This window comes from Macrotis lagotis, chromosome 8, assembly GCF_037893015.1.
Source record: "Macrotis lagotis isolate mMagLag1 chromosome 8, bilby.v1.9.chrom.fasta, whole genome shotgun sequence".
In the NCBI taxonomy this organism is placed as follows: Eukaryota; Metazoa; Chordata; class Mammalia; order Peramelemorphia; family Peramelidae; genus Macrotis; species Macrotis lagotis.
In genome coordinates this window covers 128,934,558-128,954,731 of record NC_133665.1, presented here as the reverse complement: position 1 = coordinate 128,954,731, position 20,174 = coordinate 128,934,558, and the positions used below count along the sequence as shown (strand labels likewise).

General features: G+C 36.6%; 1 protein-coding gene across 3 annotated transcripts in view; it reads left to right on the top strand.

The window, feature by feature from the left end:
• XYLB (xylulokinase) overlaps positions 1–20,174 on the top strand; it is a 242,555-nt gene that overhangs the window by 44,892 nt on the left and 177,489 nt on the right. For 2 of the 3 annotated variants that reach the window (XM_074198329.1, XM_074198328.1), the window contains exons 7-8: positions 4,256–4,321; positions 7,133–7,205. In XM_074198329.1, coding sequence (XP_074054430.1) covers positions 4,256–4,321; positions 7,133–7,205 — 139 coding nt within the window. The remainder of the gene's footprint in view (positions 1–4,255; positions 4,322–7,132; positions 7,206–20,174) is intronic. The other variant, XM_074198327.1, reaches the window with a different exon arrangement.

The following is a 20,174-nucleotide window of genomic DNA, read 5'->3' as shown; positions in this document are numbered from 1 at the left end:
TAGAAGAAGAGAAGCAGATCCAGGCTGAGCCATGAGGGACACCTCTAGTAACAGGGTGCAGTGTGGAGAAGGATCCAATAAAGGAAACAGAAGGAGCAGTCAGAGAGAAGATATGGAGGAAAACCTTAATCCTGTATAAAGAGTTACCATAATCCTTCATAGTCCTTCATAATCTAAGGGGACCGTGTTGTCAAAAACATGATGACATGACTTTCACAATTATGTTGAGGGGAGTTTTGTTCAAAGATATCCTTCTCACTTACCTTTACCAGAACCATTTCATCTTATGGCCTAATTTTATAGGAAATAGTACATTTGGTAATGGTCTGGTGCTGCAGTTGACCCTAAGTATGATTTTTTTCCTCCCATATTAGAAGGCAACTTGGCACTCCTGCAATGCCAGGCAAAGCACCAGAATGTGATATCTGGATAAAATGGTGACTTGTAGCAATGCTTTAGTCTTCGACAACATGACTAATCCAAACCTCCATTCATGTGCATCCCTAATTAGATGATGAGGCCTTTGGCTACTGTAAGAGAAGACAGTTTCAAGGAGAGGAGAGTGGTCAGCAGTGTCAAAGACTGCATCGAGGTCAAAGAGAATGAGGACAGAGAAAAGAACACTGGATTTGACAACTAAGAGATCATTAATAACTTGGGAAAGAGCAATTTCAGTGGAATGGTAAGATCAGAAGCCAGATTGTAAGGGGTAAGAAGAGAGTGAGATGAGAGAAACTAGAGGCAACTGTTGTAAACAGTCCTTTCTAGGAGTTTAACTACAAAGGGCGGAAGATGTATAGGATGATATTAAGTAGGGATGGAAGGAGGAAATGAGGATTTTTTTTTCAGGATAAGGAAGACATAGGCATGTTTGTAGGCAGTAGGAAAGAAGCCAATAGAAAGAGAGAGATTGAAATAGGATGGAAATAGAATGGAAATAGGAGGGGTTAGTTTGGAAAAGGAGTAAAGCTGGGGTGGCTAGGTGGTACAGTGGATAAAGCACTGGTCCTGGAGTTAGGAGTACTTGGGTTCAAATCCAGTCTCAGAATTTAATGATTACCTAGCTGTGTGGCCTTGGGCAAGCCACTTAACCCCATTTGCCTTGCAAAAACCTAAAAAAAAAAAAAAGAAAAGGAGTAAAGCCACTTCATCATATGAGACAGTGCAAAGAGTGGCAGAAGGCACTTGAGTAATAGAGATGAAGAATAGTGGAGAAAGTGGAGTTCACAGCAAATTTTGTAGATTATTTTCCCTGTAAAATATGAGGCAAAGTTCTCAACTGAGAGAGTTGGAGAAGAGAGTAATGGAAGGTATGAGGAGGGATGAAAAGGTTTGGAAGAGTTACTGTGGAGAGTGGTTGTTATATGGTAGTTGTTATGGGAAATATTGTAGGATTGCCTAGCAATAGCGAGGGACCATTTGAGCGTATGCAACATAAATTTATAGTGGACTTAGACAGAATGTTGCGGTATTCACCACCTTTATTCAGTAGCTTGTATTCAGGAGCAAAGGCCACAAATGGTAGGAGTGATTCAAGTCTGAGACTTGGACTTGATTGGTGATATGAAAAGGGGACTAGGAACTCAAGAGAGAGGAGGAGGAGATTGAGCTGAATTGGTTCAATTCAGCTGTCTGTCCTATTGGCTGTTCCATGAATAAGCCACTCCTGTTCATCTCTGGGTATTCCCTCTTGCTGTCCCTCTAATTTGGAATTTTCTCCCTCTTTTGCTCTATTGCCCTCCCTGGTTTCCATTAATTCCCAGCTAAAATATCTCTTTCCCCAATTCTTAATTCCAGAGTCTTCACTCTTTTAATTATTTTCTATTTCTCCTGTATATAGCTTGCTTGTACATATTTATTTGCTTTTTGTCTTTCCTATTCCCTTGAAACCTCCTTAAAGGTAGGGACTGTCTTTTGCTTGTTTTTGTAACCTCAGTGCATATTATAGTACTTAGCACCTAGTAGGTGCTTACTTAATAGATATTTATTGTTTTATTGCATTTATGTGACCATCATTGAATCCCTTTATAGATAGCTGTTTCATTTGTATTTACCATTCCTGTCAATGAATCATTTCCAACCACTGACCACTGATTGCAGTATAAATGCTCCCCTTCCTAGACCCCCTGAGAATGTTTAGGATACCCTAGAAGTAAACAGCCAGGATCTCAGCCAGGAAATTCAGGATGTAAGTGCCCTTGCCTGCCCCACAGAAGATGTTTAGGAAACCCTGAAGACAAATAGGACTCACAAATTCACTTAAAGGTGTCAAATTCCTTTGCACGCTCTGGACTGTTTACTCAGAACAGTGCTAGTAAGGAAGTGATCACCTGGAGTTTACTCTGCAGATTACCCAGTGGGTTTTGATTTGCTGATAGGAAGTTATGGTTCCCAAACACAGACATGCAGAGTTCTCTGAGACTAGTCCTAACCAGTCATCTTGAAATTAAGAAAACTGAGGTCTAGGAAGTTAAATGGAATACTCATGTTTTCATATGTATAACCTATATTGGACTGTTTACTATCTAAGGGAAGGGAGGAAGGAAAGAATTTGGAACTCAAAACTTCAAAAATATTAAAAAGTTGTTTTAACATGAAACTGGGGAAATAATATATGTATACCCAAACATGTAAATATGTGCACACATACAGGTATGTACACAATGCAATGCAAATACTCACATGCATGTAGATATAGGTGTGCACGCAAAAATACATATACACGTATATGTACATACATTCAGGTACATATACAAAAATAATGCATAAACATACGTATGTGCTAAGCATTCCATATATATGTGAATGCTCAGGATCATTCAAGTGGGAAGCATCAGAGGTGGAATTTGAATACAGGTCCTCTCATTACAGAGCAAGTGTTCTTTCTCTTGGTTCACATAAACTCTTTTTTGGGGGGATGCTCTGTTTCTTCTTTGTTTCTGTCACTTTAACACTGGACCTTTTAATTTGTAAAGTTTGATGAATTAAGAACACGCTTTTCTTTATGTTTCTAGGTTAGTCAACTTTCTGTTCTTTTATAATGGTGAGCATTTATATACATCTTTAAGGGCAGCCAAAAACTATATGCATATTCTCATTTGATCCTTACAAAAGTTCTTTGAGGGAGGTTCTATTACTATCCCTGTTTTACAAAGGAGGAAACTGAGGCTGTTGGAGGTTGACTTGCCCAGGGTCACACACCTACTAAGAGTCTGATCCCAGGGATAGCCTACTACACCATCTAACTGACACCAGTTAATCTATTTCTTTCTGTTTTTTAGTTTTTGCAAGGCAGTGGGGTTAAGTGACTTGCCCAAGGCCACACAGCTAGGTAATTATAAGTGTCTGAGGCTGGATTTGAACTCAGGTACTCCTGACTCCAGGGCCAGTGCTCTATCCACTGTACCACCTAGGTACCCCAGTTAATCTATTTCTATAGGTAGAGGAGTTGCAAATTTTTTCTGTCCATAAGTTTGGCAGTATCTCCTTGTCAAGGAGAATGCATGCTCTGGTTTCAGTGGTGTTATCACCCCTTTAAGCGTCTGAAGCAGTCTTGTTTATTCTCTCTTGAAGGAATTGGTAACTCTTTATACAGGTTAAGTAACTTCAGTTTTCCCCTAATGTTTGAAAATCTGTGTCTTAAAAAGATGAGGGTTTCTGCATTTTTGGCATATTTTTTCCCTTTTGGGTCTGTGCCTTCTTTCACAACATGACTAATATGATATTAAGTTTTGCATGATTGAACATGTATAACCTATATCAAATTTCCTTCTCAGAGTATGGTGAAAGAGGGAAAGGATAATATTTATGACTCAAAATTTTAAAAAAGGAATGGTAAAAATTGTTTTTGCATGGAACTGAGGAAAAATTTGTTTGTTGAATTGTTGATCTCCCTTCCCCTTTCTACTGAGCTGTGCATCTTGGTTGGCAAGGCTCTTTTCAGGAATGATGATGACTGCACTGTCTGGAGTTTGGGGCAGGTAATAAGTGTGACTCCTTCCATAGAGCTGTCATTTCTGAGATTGGCATCATAGATAGTGATGCTCTTTCTCAAGCCTCCCTTTTCCAACTGGTGACTACAAGCGTCATCACAAGAGTATGCATGACTGTCTGCTCAGTGCCAATTATCTGCTGGGGGCCAGTTTCCATTGCACATCAGACAAATTAAGCATCCAGAGTGCATTGGACTGAACTCATTACATAGAGTTAATGATTATTGACTCTTCTCTTCTAAACACTTGCATTTCTTTCCCAGCGTTTTACAGGAAACCAGATAGCAAAGATTTTCAAGGAGAACCCCGATGCCTACTCCCAAACTGAGGTTGGTTCAACATCCATGTCTTTAATTGAAAGGCATTAATGAAAACCCCTCTGTCGTGTTTATCTGTAGAAAAAATGCATGGAAAACATGCATACTAAAAATAGTCACTTGCAAAAATGAAAATGCTGTTTGCTGGCTAATAGCACATCCTAACTTGTCTTCATTTCCATAAACATTGTTCAAGCTATTTAGTGCTGGAATGGGATCTGAGGATACACAGGCAAAAAAGGAAACAGCCCCTTGTCTGCAAAGAATTGACGTTTTATGTTGTGTGGCAAAGTAGACTAGAGAGATAAAATAGAACAGTAACATTTTGCATTTATGTCCCATTTTATGATTACAATGCTTGAGCCTAACAATTCTGTGGTGTAAGTATGGATGTCATGATCAAGGTCATGGAGCTAGTAAGGAGGGCCCTTACTTGAACTCTTCCAAATCTTATACACTCTCCCTCACCCACTATTCGTGTTGGCTTTGTTATCCAGAGCAGGGCAGTTGTGACAATACAAGATCTGGAGATCTGGGTCCTGTTCTTTTTATATTATCATATCATCATTGATGAGGAGCTTAAAGAGACCCTGGAGGATATGTAATCAAGGGGTTCTTAGCCTGGGCTCCATGGACCATCTGAAAGGTCCATGGATTGATTTCAGTGAATCTAAGAACTTGGATGAGGAAAAAAAAATGACCTTTTTATTCTAACTGGGTTCCTTTGTAATCTTATAGTGGTTTGTTTTTATGCATTAAATAAAAAATTATTCCAAAAAGGTAGACCTCACTTGACCCCTTGAGGAGCCTTGTGAACAAAAAAAGGGGGATTGTTTCTGATCTAGTCTAATTCTTTCATTTTAGGGATGAAGAAAGTGAGGCCTAGAGGACCCTTTACTCAAAGTCACACAGGTAGTAGGAGGCAAAACAGAGACTCACATCCAGGTCATCTCCAAATCCAGCCATCTTTTCAATGTCCTATTTGGGCTTTATTCATATTACTTATTCTTATGAATGGTTTAATCAATGGCCATCATGAGGCAGTTAGATGGCCCAGTAAATACAGTGCTGGGTCTGGAGTCAGTAAGGACTTGAGTTCAAATCTGGTTTCAGACACTTACTAACTGTGTCACTCTGAATAATTAACCTCTGTTGGCCTCAGTTTCCTCAACTATAAAATGGGGAAGCACTACCTCCTAGGATTGTTGAAGCAAATTTGCCTGACACATAGTAGACACTTAATAAATTCTTTTTTTTTCTTTTTCCTTCCCATCTCTCCTCTTCCCTCCCCACTTTCCATCCCTCCCCTCCAGACTTCTCCCTTCCCTTTCAACTCCCCTCCCCCCTCCCCTCCGTCCCTCTCATTCCCCTCCCCCTTCCCCTCCCCCTCCCCTCCCCTGAATAGGGCCATCTCAGACACTTGTTAATTGAAAGCTTTAAAGAAACTCTCCCCAAACCCTGGTCTAAGCCCTTGCTCACTGTGGTGTAGACAAAACCAGACACTCGGCTAAACTGCTAGACCTGCAGGAGCTAAAAGCAGGCTCTTAAAAGTTGCATATGAATCAGCTCAACACATTTCCTAGTTATTTTGATCTCTAAGTCATAATTATAAAATGATTAGCTCATTTCAAACCAAAGTGCCTTTTTAATCTTCAAAATTAACATAGAGTTTATTATTTAACTATTCAGGATGACAGACTGCTCTTCTGAATTAGTTGGTAACTTATACTTTGGGAAAAGGTGCCAAACCTAAATTCTGTGTCTAGAGCTGAGGTGGACTTCGAGGGGAGTAGAGGGATGGACTACCACTGTCCATCACAAATTGGAGTGTCCTCATTGGGCCATATAGCATAGAAAATGATTGCACCAGTATTTGAAATAAAGGACTTGGTGTGTGTGTGTGTATGTGTGTGTGTGTGTGTGTGTGTGTGTGTGTGGTGTGTGTGTGTATGTGTGTGAACATGTGTGTATGCTTGTTATTTCTTAAGAAATTCCATAAAACTGATAGTTTGGGTTTTGTCAATATCAGTCAATCAATATTTGTTAAATAATAGTTCTATTCTAGTCTCTAATCCCTGGGGATACAAGGGAAAACAAAAATAGTTCCTGCCCACAAGAAGTTTACATTCTCTGGGGAGGTGACATGTAGTTTGATCGATATAGGCAGGATATATCTCTAGTAGATGGAAGGTAGTCTCAGGGAGAAGGTGTTAGCAACTGGGCAAAACTTCCTCCAGGAAGGTGGTTTCTGAGCTGGGTCTTGAAGGAAGCCAGGGGATCCTAAGAAGGTAAGTAAGGAGAAGAGCTAGCATTTTCTAGTCATGGGTGGCAGCCCAGGCAAAGCATTTGCTCTGAATTTAGTGGATGTTCATTCTGTATCCCAAGAAGTCTCTCGTTATTATATTTAAAGGGGAGTTGCACAAAAGAGAGATATGGTGAATCAGGAGAGCCAACACAGTAACTGAGAGATAGAATCTGATAGGAAAATCACCTTCCCTTTCTCAATAATTTGTTTTAACTGAATTTGACAGCTTGATATAAGTCAGGAAATGGAAGAGGCAATGCCTTTCCAAGCTTCCAAGGTATTAGCCCTTTTCCTCCCTGCACTCCCTTGTCTGCTGATTGATATGCCTCAAAGTATTCTCATCTACCTGACTAAGGGCAGGTGTAGCTTGGACTTTTTGCTGAGGGGCCAAAGGTGGCACTTTTTATTTGAGTAATTTCAAGTCCTTCACTTTTGAATGATGTTTGTTAAAATGTTCGCTTGCTCCTGTAGAGTAGTACGGCAATGAGTCACCCTTCATTGTGCTGTTTCTCCCACAGAGAATTGCTTTGGTCAGTAGTTTTGCAGCTTCCCTTTTCCTTGGATCCTATACACCCATCGATTACAGTGATGGTGAGTCTTTTGTCTGTGGGAATGTATGTTTTGTGTCATGTTACATGTATTAAATATCTTCTTGGTTTTGTATGCTCAGATCATATAATGTGTAAAAATATTATGGGTATGTGTACCACATGTATGATTTTATATATACAAGCTTGTCTGTTTCATGTTGGGGACCTTGGCAGATTAGGATACCACTAAAGGGGTAGACTTCCTATTCTTCTTTGTTATAGTTTATATACAGTTGATTGAAAGGACAGGAGTATTTAAATTCATGATCCTCTTTTTTTTTAACATAAGCTAGAGGTTTTTTCAAATGCTAATTTTATGTGAATGGTTCAGTATTTCACAGTATATTCATTGCTAGCCCACATGTCCTATGCCCTAATCAGATCACACAAGGAAGAAATATTGCTTTCAGTTCTGGTGCTGCATTTTATGAAGGACATTAATAGGGTGGCCAGTGGACACAAGAGCAGGATAGAGAAGAGCCTTAAGATCATGATAGGTTGAAGGCACTAGAGGTGTTTGACTTAGAGGTGAGAAGATTCAAAGAGGATATGATGGCTGTTTTCAAGTGTTCAAAGGCTTGTCATATGAAAAAGGACATGTACTTGGTTGGAGATGTCCCAGTAGAATAGATACTCCAGAAGGTGGAAGGTTCCTCTTTACTTCAACTCTTTGAGCGAAGGTGGGATGTGGAAGGAATTCTTGTATAGATATGTCTTGAGTTGGATGCACTATGATTTCTTTTCATCTCTGAGGATCTGGGCTTATGTTGCATTGGAGACCAGGGAGTTGTCCATCTCTCTAGCTCCATGGTGTTTTTAGCTCATGTTGAAATCAGGGGAAACAGATAAAACATGAGACAACTTGAGAGTTCAACCTGAGTTTCTTCTGGATAGTATTGGTTTTTAAATCAGTGGGAAGGGAAGGGACAGGAAGAAGAAGAAATGTGTCATGCAACTATAATATAAGGCAGCCTAGATAGTAGGTGTGATAGGGGTTTTGAAATAATCCAGAAAGACTTTATGGAGAAGTAAGCATTTGAACTAGACCTTGAAGAATGGTGGGACTTTGAAAGATGGGAGATGAGAAGCAAGGAGGCACTTCAGGAAGGAGAACAAAGGATCTAAGCATAAGCTGAGAACTGAGAAAGGGTAAATAAAATATATTCATAAAATAATGAATTATTCTGAAGGTTTGAGGGAATCCAGGAGCTACATTTTAAAGACTTTGAGGAGTTCTCTAAACATAAGAATTTAAGAATGAAAAAAATCACAAAAACATTTCCTATACAGTTACCATTGATGAGCAAGGTGACCCAGGTAGAGTATGGAAAAACTATTGCATCTTTGTTTCTAGAAACTTAACACAATTAATTTAGCCCAAGATGATTTTGCTTTTTTTAGATGCCATGTCACACTGATAACTCATATTGAGCTTGCACTGCACTAACCTCCCCCCACCCTGCTCTTTTTTTTCAGATAACTAGCTATCAAACCATAACTCCCCTATCTTGTATTTGTAAAATTGATTGTTTTGACACTTACTCCTATTGCATTTCATCTTTCTGGATTCAATCTATTGTTCTAGTCTGTCAAAATCTTTTTGGATCTTCATTCTGTCATCTAGTGTGTTTGCTATCCTTCCCTGCTTTGTGTCATCTGTAAATCTGATGAGCATGCCTTCTATTACTTTAACTAAATCATTGTTTAAAATGTTAAACAGCACAGGTAGAATCCTAGATCTTGGACACTATGCAGGAGACATCCTTCCAAACTGATGTTCAAATTAATGACTGTTTCTTAAATTTGAATAGCCAGCCAGTTCTGCACCCAGCTAACTGTCTTATTCATCTAATCCACAAAGCTCCATGTTTTCCATTAAGAATAGCGTGAGATATTTTATTAAATGCTTTGCCAAAATCCAGGAAAAATCTGACAGATCAGATTATTAACCTTGTCAAAAAAGGAAATAAAGTTTGTCTGGCATGACCTTTTCTTGTTAAAGCTATGTTTGCTCATTGTGATCATTGTTTCATTTTCTGGTTGATCATTAAGCATTTAAAAAATTGAGTGTTTTCAAATTTTGCCAGGAATCAAAGTCAAGTTTGCTGTCAGATCTGAGCAGGCAGGAGCTTTGTCTTATCTGAGCTTTTTATCTCTCCATGTCTGGCACAGTGGCTTTGAATGGAATCAGTGCTTAATAAATGTTTGTTGAATTGAATGCACTTGTACATGCTGTAAGATTATTAATCAGCAGTGATGGGGGGGGGACCATTTACTGAATGTCTGCTATGTTCAAGGCTCTGTGAGAGGTGTTGGTGACTAGAGAAAAGGGTTAATAGATAGCTTCTGCCTTAAAGAGGCTTTTAGTTTAATGAGGAGGTTCCAGCCCTTGTATACTGTGCTAGCTGTCTTCCCAGTTGGCTCTCTATGGGCCAGCTTTTAAACTGGACCTGGAAGGAACTTAAGGGTTTGAAAAGATGATGGAGGAGAACATTCTGGGCATGAGAGAAGTCCTATGCAAAAGCATTGAGAATGTTGTGTAAGGGAGCCATAAGTAAGTCAGTTTGGCTGGAAGGTTAAGTGGCACAGGTGGCCAGTGGAATAATGAATAGAGAACTGGAGTCAGGAAGAGCAGTGTTCAAATCCAACCTCAGATATTGACTGTGTGACCCTGGACAAGTCATTTAACCTCTGCTTCAGTTTCCTCAACTGTAAAAGGAGATAATAGCATTTACTTTACAGGGATATTGTGAGGGTCAAAAAAGATAACATTTGTAAAGTGTTTAACACAATATCTGTTACAAGATATACAAATGCTTATTCTTTTTCCTCCTCTCTCAATGTACCTAATGGCTCTTCAGATGTAGCAAATAATCATTCATGTATTCATTCATCCAATACCAATAGTTATTAAGTAAATTGTACAATCGATATTTGCTTACCATTTATCATTATGCACAAGCTACCATTCTAGACACTGTGAAGGCTACAGAGATAAAACTTCCCTTGAAGAGTTCACAGTTGAGGGTGGGAAATGTGATATCCAACTATAGTACAAGGAAGTCTGGATCGTAAATGTGTTAGGGATTTAGAAATAATCCAGAAAGACTTCATGGAGAAGTAGGCATTTGATCTGGACCTTGAAGATTGGGTAGGACTTTGAAAGATGGGAGATGAGAGACAAGGAGGTACTTCAGGAAGGGGAACAAAGGATCTCAGCAAAAGCTGAGAACTGAGAAAGTATAATTAAAATATATTCATAAAATAGAGAATTACTCTGAGGGTTTGAGCTACAATTTAAGGACTTTGAGGAGATCTCTAACTCTGTGTAATTTAGCATTGCTGGGATCTATTGAAGATTTTTCTCAAATTTTTCATAAATATACCTTGTATATAGGTATATAAATATATATACATATGCACATATATACATATGTACATACACTTACCATATATATAGCTGTATGATTCCCTTGTCCTATTACTCATCATCCCTTTTAAAATCCCAGTGACATCCTAAATTCCTACTCATGTGCTGCTAAAGAGAACTACAGGAAGTTACAAAATGTCTATACATACATCTCTATATATACACAATCCATCCAAACACAAAATAAAGATGCATACCTACAAATATACATACATATGTGTTCTTCCCTGGAGTCAGCGCTATCTCTGCAATATTAACTTTGTACCCAAGCCCTAGCTGTCTACTCTTACTTTCATTGGCTTCGTTCAAACAGACCAACCCTCTGGGGGTTCTGTGGATACCAGATTGTATAGTGGCTCACACTCCAACTTATGTTTTCTGTTGTATTCTCTCAATGTTCCCATTGAGAGAGAGTTCCCACTCAACCTTCCAACTAAACTGATTTGCTTATTGTTCCCTTACACAACATTCTCAATGCTTTTGTACAGGATTTCTCTCATGCCTAGAATGCTCTCTTCCGTCATCTTTTCAAGCCCCTAAACTCCTTCCAGGTTCAGTTCAAATATTGCCTCTTTAGAAACTTCATCTAATTCTTTCATTTTCATTGCATAAATAAGGGGTGCAACTTATGCCACTGGTGAATTCATTCTGAATTTGAAGCAATTTTAGGGAAAAAATACCAAATTAACAGAACAAACAACAGAAAATTTTAAACAACTCAATTTCAGAGAAAGACATTGAACAAGCCATAAATGCACTTCCAAATTAGGGGGGAAATCTCTCCAGGATCAGAGAGATTCAAATAATTCTATCAAGCATGCTAAGAATAATTAATTCCAATATATGTATAAATTGTTTGCAAAATAGCAAAAGAAGGAATTCTACAAACCCCCTTTATGCCACAGATATGGTTTTGCTGTATAAACCAGAAAGAATCAAGATAGAAAAAAAAAACTTTAGGATTATTATCTCTAATAAGCACAGATGCAAAAATTAAAAAAAAATAGAGGGAAGACTCAAACAACATGTCACAAAGATTATATAATATGACCAGTGTGAATTTATATCATAGAAATACCAGGTTGATTAAATATTTGAAAAAATATAAAATATATATATATAAAATATATTTATATGTAAAATATAAACAGGTAGTTCAGTGAATAGAATGTTGGATCTGAATTTAGGAAGAACCGAGTCTGAATTTAAATACTTACTACACCGAAACTTGTCAGCTATGTGATCCTGGGCAAGTCGCTTAACCCTGTTTACAGATGAGTTTCCTCATCTGTAAAATGAACTAGAGAAGAAAATGGCAAACCACTCCATTATCTTTACCAAGAAAATCCAACTGGGGGTCATGAAGAGTTGTGCATGACTGAATGACTTAAAAGCAGCAAATTGCTTTCTTGGAACCTGAGGTCTAGACAAGTTAAATAATTTATTCCAAGTGATGGGGGTAGCTCTTGGATTTGAACTTAGAGCTTTGGATTCCAGATTTGGTTCTCTACAGCTCTGATCCTTGCTAGCTGCATGGTCGAAGGCTATTCTTATATCTGGACTACCTGTTTCATAGTGTTGTTATGAAGCTCAAATGAGATCAAATAGATAAAGCACTTTGACACAGTGGTTACATAAATGTAAATTATTATTCTGGTCTCTCTATGTTTCCCTATTAATGCTTCTCAGAGGACTTCAAAATAATTTTCTAAAAGGTTCCTTCTCCTTTTGAGAAAGGTGATGTTCTTTTATCTTTGTTTTATCACTTTATTTCAGACAGTCTCATTGAGTAATAAACCAAAAATTAATTTCAATTTTCCTGTGACTGCCCTTTAAAAGGCTATGCTGTTGTAAATTGAATTGGGTCTGATTTATTTTGACTTCAGAGTACTCAGAGATAGTTTGGCTTAAGTTATATGCGATATCAAAGAACAACATCTGGAATAGCAGTTATATTTTTCTGTAGCAGAAGAAAAGGAAGCCAAAAAGGTGTCTGGTTTCTATTTTGAATCATCAAAATTCCTACTTGCTACTAACCTAAAATCTGCCAAGTGTGATCATATCCTCTTATTGGCTATCTGAAATCTATCTTCATTTTGGTGGAACTTCCTACTCTGGGGATATATCTGCTGTCCCCAACGTACAAAGAAGTTGAGTCAATTATCCAGATAACACAAGCTAAACTCCCTCTACCCCACATTTTTTTCTCAATTTAAAAAAATTTGTCTTTTTGTCTAAAGGTATTAAGAAATTTTCTTAATTTTAAACTTTCCATTGTTATCTTTAGTAATAATAATGAATTTTTTAAAAAATATTGTATAACAACCCTAAGATATTAGGTGGAACAATATTATATCTTCCAATTTTATAGTTAAAGGCTGAAGCTTGATACAGGATTATATAGAATCATAAGTGAATCTAAAACTAAGATTCAGATCCAAGTCTCAATTAACTCTAAGTATAGAGCTCCTTTTACCAGACTGCCATACCTCTCTAATAAATATAATGCATCTGATTCAATCAGCATTTACCTTATTATTTTTATTGTATTTTTAATATTGTTCAGATAGATAAAAGGCAGATATGATCTGCTAGTTTTCCTATCATCCTTTAGTCTCATTGTGGAAAGCTTTGGGCTTCTAATACCTCAGGATTTCTATATTCATAATATGAAATATTTATATATTGTATTATAATGTTCTACATTTATTATGTGAAGAAATAATGTTGCTATTTCAGAAGTCAGAATCACAAAGAGTAGCCGGGCTTGACCACAAACATCAAAAAGGCATTCAGAAAAATACAATTTTAAAGTCAAATAAATCAAAGATTTATTTAAAAATTATATATATGTATTTATATGAGTGTATTTTTGTGTATAAATATACACAAAATACACACACATTATTTTAAAATAATTTATATACACATTCACACAAGAACAAAACAGAAAAGATCCTTGATGATCTTTCACAAAAAACAGCAAGGAAATTGTTAAAATATGAGCAATGAGTCAGTCTGTCAGCCAACTAAGATCTATTAAAGCTTTAGAATGCACCAGGCACTATGCTAAGTGCGGTGATACAAAGGAAAGCAAAAAATAACCCCTGCCCTCAAGAAGGGTACAACTAGACCCTAATTAGTGAGACTAATAAGCCTCCTGAAGTGATCTCATTATTTGAATTCCCATTGCATATTTCCATTTGACTGGATCCAATTACCATATTTTACATAATGATAACTTTGAATAGTGTGAATTCAAATACATGGGACCACTCAGAGCATTCATTATTCTCTAATAGGAACCTGGCAGTACATTCCAGTGAGAGAGACAACATGTAAATAACTAGGTATGTGGAAGATATATAGATGATGGTAATCTGAAAGGTCTCACACAGAAAGTGGGATTTAAACTGAGTCTTGAAGGAAGGCAGGGAAATGAAGAAGAGGATGTGGGTGACAGAAGATTCCCAGAATTGGAGACAGACAATACAAAGGTATGCAAATGGACTATCCAACTGTCTGAAGTACTTTAAATAAGCCATTGTGACTAGATGTTCGAATGTATGGAAGAAGTAAAGTGAAAGGTTGGAAAAGTAGGTAAGGATCAAATTATGAAGAATTTTAGATGCCAAACAGAGGACTCTATGTATTTGAACTAAGGGTAATAGGGAACTCTTCTTGACCAGCTCCAATGCTTTAGGAAAATCCCTTTGGATGACATTTTGGAATGGGGAGAGACTTGAGGCAGGGAAACCAAATAAAAAGGCTATTGCAATGACACAGAGAAGAAGTAATGAAGGTCTGAAATAAGATTGTAGTTGTATGAGTGGAAAGATGTTGATATGTGTTTTAGAGAAGTTGTGAAAAGATGAGAATTGGCAACAGACTAGATAAGTGGAGTGAGTTTGATTGAAGAATCAAAGAGGACATTGAGCTGTGGTCCTGGGTGACTTTGAGTATGGTTTCCTTGATAGTGGTATGGAAATTTGGAATCAGGGACATTTGGGAAGGAAGGATAATGAGTTTCTGTTTGGGCTTGTTGAGTTTTAAATATGTTCAGGGCATCCAGTTTGAGATATCCAAAAGGCAATTGGAGATGCATGACTGTATTTCAGCAGAGAGATTACAGTTGAATATATAGATATAAGAATCATGTGAATAGTGAAGATAATTGAACCCAAAAGAGCTTATGAGATCACTATTTGCTCTAGCAAACAACATCTTCCTAGTATTATAACTGAGAGGTAGAGATAATAAAACATTCATCTGTGAAAATCATTATTTGATTGGAAAAAGAATGCTGATTTTTCTAGACTTTTCAAGTTTCTTTTTAAACAAGGTTATAAATGCATATATTAAAACTAGAGAAGATGCTGTAACAGATGGAAACTCAAAGATAACGTTGGTTAAAGATTTTCTGAGTAAAAACTTCAAGTGAGTTCTCAAACAATCTTCCTTAAACTGTGTATAGAGTGGTAGAGAAAATCCTAAACAGGATAAAAAAGAGAATAAGGAATCCTAGAGATTTCTAGGGTATCCCACAGCTGATTGCAGATTTCATTGTTCTAATTGCATCAAACCCCAGAAAATTACCAAGTCTCTTCAATGAATTTCATTGTCACTTCTTCGCTTCCCAATTTCATTATTTTTAATAAAAAATAGTTGATTTAAAAGCACATTTTCTATAAAATTGAATAGCAGCCCATAATTTTCTTAAAGAAGGACCACTATTTGATAATGAGTTGATCCTTGAATTAAATAGAATGAAAAGAGCAAGCTGTGCAGTTAGGTGGCACAGTGGATAGGTGCCAGACCTGGATTTAGGAAAACCTGAGTTCAAATTTGACCTCAGACACTTCCTAGGTGTTTGATTTCGGGTAAGTCACTTAAGCTTCTTGTCTCTGTTTCCTCATCTGTAAAATGAGCAGGAGAAGGAAATGGCAAATCACTCCAGTATCTTTGCTAGGAAAACTCCAAATGGATTTACAAAGGATCATCTATGACTAAAACAACTGAACAACAACAAATTAGCAATTGGTGTCATATTTGGGAAAACCGTATAGCACTCTTAATGATTCCAGAGTGCTCTTTTATGCAAAAGTCTATCATTTTAACCTCAATGGTCTCTTGGTAATCACTACAGTCTCAGAAGATAATTGCAGGCAATCCGAAAGATAATAGAAAGATGCATACTGGGTGGAAGTAAGTTGTAACTTATTGCTAATGCTAACATATTCTAGGATGTCATAAAGGACCCTATCAAGGTCAGCTATGACCAGAAAAGGAGGTGGGCTGGTCATATAGCTAGGGAGTTACAGATGAACAACTCAAGTTTGGCATGTACTTATATAATATTAACAGCAGCAATAACAGTCAAATAGACAGCTTCATAATAGAAAGATGTAATCTGCTGCTGAGACCCCTCTTGTCAGATGTGTGGGCTTTTACCTTATCTTGCTACCATGCTATTTGGCAACTATTTTTAAACTAAACTGCCTACCTCCTCCTCATCTGCCTCCCACTGGAACTTGGATTCTGCTTCTGGGTCCCCAGGCAGTGAGTCCTCCTCTTCGCCTGACTGGAACCAGGCCATCGCACTCAACTTCTCAATTCTGAATGATAACAGCAATCATATATGTTTACCACTACTTTCTGTCTCTCCTTTACGTGTTGTCTTTGCCCATTGTATTGCAAGCTCCTTAAGGTTGGGGACCATTTTGCTTCCTTATTCTTGTATTCCCAGTCCTTAGCCACTGAGCCTAGCATAAGATAAGTGCTTTATAAGCACTAGTTCATTCATATTCTCAATGATTCATTCAGCAGGATTACTCATACTGCTAACATTGGAATATGAAGTATCAAATATTATAACCTCAGGTCCTAATTTTTCATTTTACACTTGTAGAGAGATTATTCATTCTATCCCTCCACCTCACATATTATTAATGCTCTGAATTTCAAGCGTATGAGATTGTAACACAACCAGGTATACCAGGGAAGAGGCATGGAAGCAGGTGAGAGCCAGGGAGTAAGAAGACTAGTGTGGACTATTCTCATTAGATTCCTGTTTCTCCTGCTTATTACTGGGTGGAATGAATGCCTGGAAGGCTTATGCAGGATTTCATTAGGTGTGGTATGTGAATGTTTTATGAGGTAGAGCTTGACACTTTGCTGATTGCGCCTACTCAGCTGCAGCTTAGGAGGTCAAGCATCTGGGCAGGAAAGAGCGAGGCCAACAGCTATCCACCCTTCTGGGAGTTCTGGGAAAAAAGTCCAGAAACAGGCATTTTCTGTGAAAGTTTCCAGAAGGAGCAAAGACAGACTGTCAGTTCATCTAAAGTTGCACAGTATAGAGATAAAAAGTGGATGTCAGTGACCTGCTGGTTGTGTTATCACTGTATGCTTATTTTTTTACCTGAGATGTTTACCAGTTATATACATATATATACTGGAAATGTCAGCTGACATCACTATAAGAAGACACATTTAAAAATGTCATAAGGAATATATCTTCAACTAGTTTATTAGAGAACATCCAGGGTTTTTTGACAGGAAAGAATAATCCAAGAAGGAAACAAAAAACCAACAACATAAAGCAAAAATGCCTAAAAACCAATATCAAGAGATTTATAAATGGGATGGAATAAAAAGAAAAGAAGAATTATTGCGGACCCACAGTTATAGAATAGACACGAGATAGAATATTAGGGAACGAACAGTGATATTAGAGCACAAGATTTGGTTTCAAATCTTTAGTTGTCTTCCTCTTATGTAAATTGATTTACAAAGACCAATATGATTCAGAAGTGTTTGCTATGGAAAGCACAAAAGCTTATTCAATTTTTGGTTGCATCAAAAGATCCATTATGTTAAGGACTAGGGACAGAATCATTCCCTTGATCTTTGCCCTGGTCAGATCACATCAGGAGCATTAAATTCAATTTTGGCACCATCTTTTAAGATGGACACTGATAAACTAAGAGCATTTGATGGAAAACAGTCAGGAAGGTGGAAATCAAGTCATTCGGGAATTGATTGCAAAAACTGGAAATGTTTCACTTGTAAAAAAAGAAATCATATAGGGGCACATGATAGTTGTCTTTAATTATTAGAATTGTTGCCACTTGAGGTAGGCATTAGATTTTTTCCCCCATTTCTGTTTGTCAAGAAAGGGTAGATCTAAAAGCAATGGATAAAAATTGCAGTAAGGTGATTTTAGCCTGGTATAAGGAAATACTTCCTCAAAAATAGAGTTATCTAAAAATGGAATGGACTGCCTCAGAAGATAATAGATTCCTCAGCTAAGCCTGGAGGAACACCTGCTAGGGATGTTATAGGAGGCATTTCCTTGTTCTTTAAATGTTTCATAACATTAGTTAGTAAAACAATCTGGATGGGGTTTACTTTTCTTCAAAATTTCATTTATAATTTTCCTGAATTTCGTAGATAAGTTGTTTGTATTCTTTATTTCCTCTTTTGTTAGTAAAGATTACATTTTTTGTAATCTTTTCAGTTAAAGATTACATTTTTAGTAGATTAGTAAAGGTTACATTTTTGTTAGGAAAGATTACATCTATGTAAATATCCATTCTATTTAAGTCTATTTAGTTAGTAAATATTACATTTTTGTAAATATCCATTCTATTTAAGTTTGCAGATGTATGATTGCATATAGAAGGTTCTGATAATTTTTATCAGTTCTTTATGCATTGTGAATTCCCTTTTCTCAAAAGCAATCAATAAGTTTCTTATCAATTTTTTAGATTTTTCTTGACTTTCAAATTTTCTATTATTTGTTTATTCAAGTGTTAGTTTTTTAAAGTTCTACTTTTCTTTTTAAGTTACATGCTTAATTCACTAGTCAGTCTCCCTAATATAATGTTAAAATAAAAAAAATCCTTCATGGCCTTAGTTACATCTCATAAAACTCGATAAAATATCTCATTGTTGACTATTTCTTTAATATAATTATTGTTTCTATTGTTTTATCCACTCATGATTTAGCAATAGGTTAATTAGTCTTCTTTTAAGTCAATGCCCTTTACCCTATATCCTTTATTCTTATTATGTTATACTATTTAAAGGTTATATTTAATATGTCTAATTTTCTGCATTTGTTTCTGGGTTGTTTTTGTCTAATCATGATGTCATTTCAAAAAAAGATTTTATTCTCTGGGATAAGAATTGCATTTCTACTTGTTTATAGTCCTGATAAAATGCAATGTTGTTCAATTTTTTTCTCCTCTGCACACATTCTAGTATTCAGAATGTACAGATGTACCCAGTAGCTTAAATGTCACTTTTAAACTACTACTGCCTTGGCTACAAATATGAGTCTAGTTTTTGGAAAGCTGTGTGAAATGCAGCCAGTGAGATGTTTGGCATCAAGATTGTGTTGGTGAAGTTCATTGCAACTTGATTCTTTTTAATATCACCAGTTAAATGTTCTATGTTGTGATGTAGTGCTCTCCACTTTTCTATGTTGGAAGATTCCCACACAGGAATAAGGGGTGCCAAGAACAATGCCAACTGTGGGTCCCTTTGACATTGTTGCTAGGGTGTTGGAAGTCATAGCTAAGTTCTGTGGAGTAAAAAGGTTTGCTTTTTGTGCTCATCAGACCCTTTTATGACCATTTTTAATACAGAAAAATGTGAACACTTTTTGAAATTCCTATTCACGACTATCAAACTACATAGTTTTTCTAAAAATCTTTTCAGATCCTTCTTTCTTGTTTTTCTTTTGGCTAAATTAGCTTAGATATCAAATATTTAGCAATCTGTAATCATTATCTTATTTTCTTAGTCTTCTTTCTATTCAATGCACCTTTCCTTAAATCTTTATATGATATTCTATAAGGTGCATATACATTCAATTTTGCTATTCTTTCATTTTCTGTGTTATCTTTAAGGAAAATGTCATTTCCCTGCTTTTGTCTCCTATCCATATCTATTTTTATAATTGCCTTATCTGGATCATGATTTTTGCTCCTACTTTTTTGGATTTAACTGAGGTATAAAAACTCTAACCAACAACTTTTTAACTCTACATGAATCTTTATATTTTTCAGTGTATTTCTAATACAGAGTAAATTATTATGTTTGCTTTCCAATAAATACATTATGCCATCCTCTTCCATTTTATTCATGAGTCCATCCTATTTCCATTCATGTGATTATTTGTTTGGTTCTTCAATAAATTTTATTTATTATTTCTTTCCCACCCCATCGAGGAAGAAAAAAGTAAATCAACACTTGGCATCTGTAGTTTATTTGACTTGGAGCAGTCTGATCATGGTTTCTTTTCTAGCTCTCCTAGCAATGACCAAATCATGGAATCTTGCCTTCCCCTTCTTTCCCGCTGTTTTTTGTAATCAGCTTTCAGTAGCTATAGTTTCTTTATCTTTAAACAATCTTATTCTCCCTTCACTGAAGAAATTCTCTTCCATTCCCTACTAAATTTTATTCCCTTGGTTAATCTTTCTACTACTATATTTCCCTCTCCCCCTCTTCAAATAAAGGTAATGTTTGTGATATCCC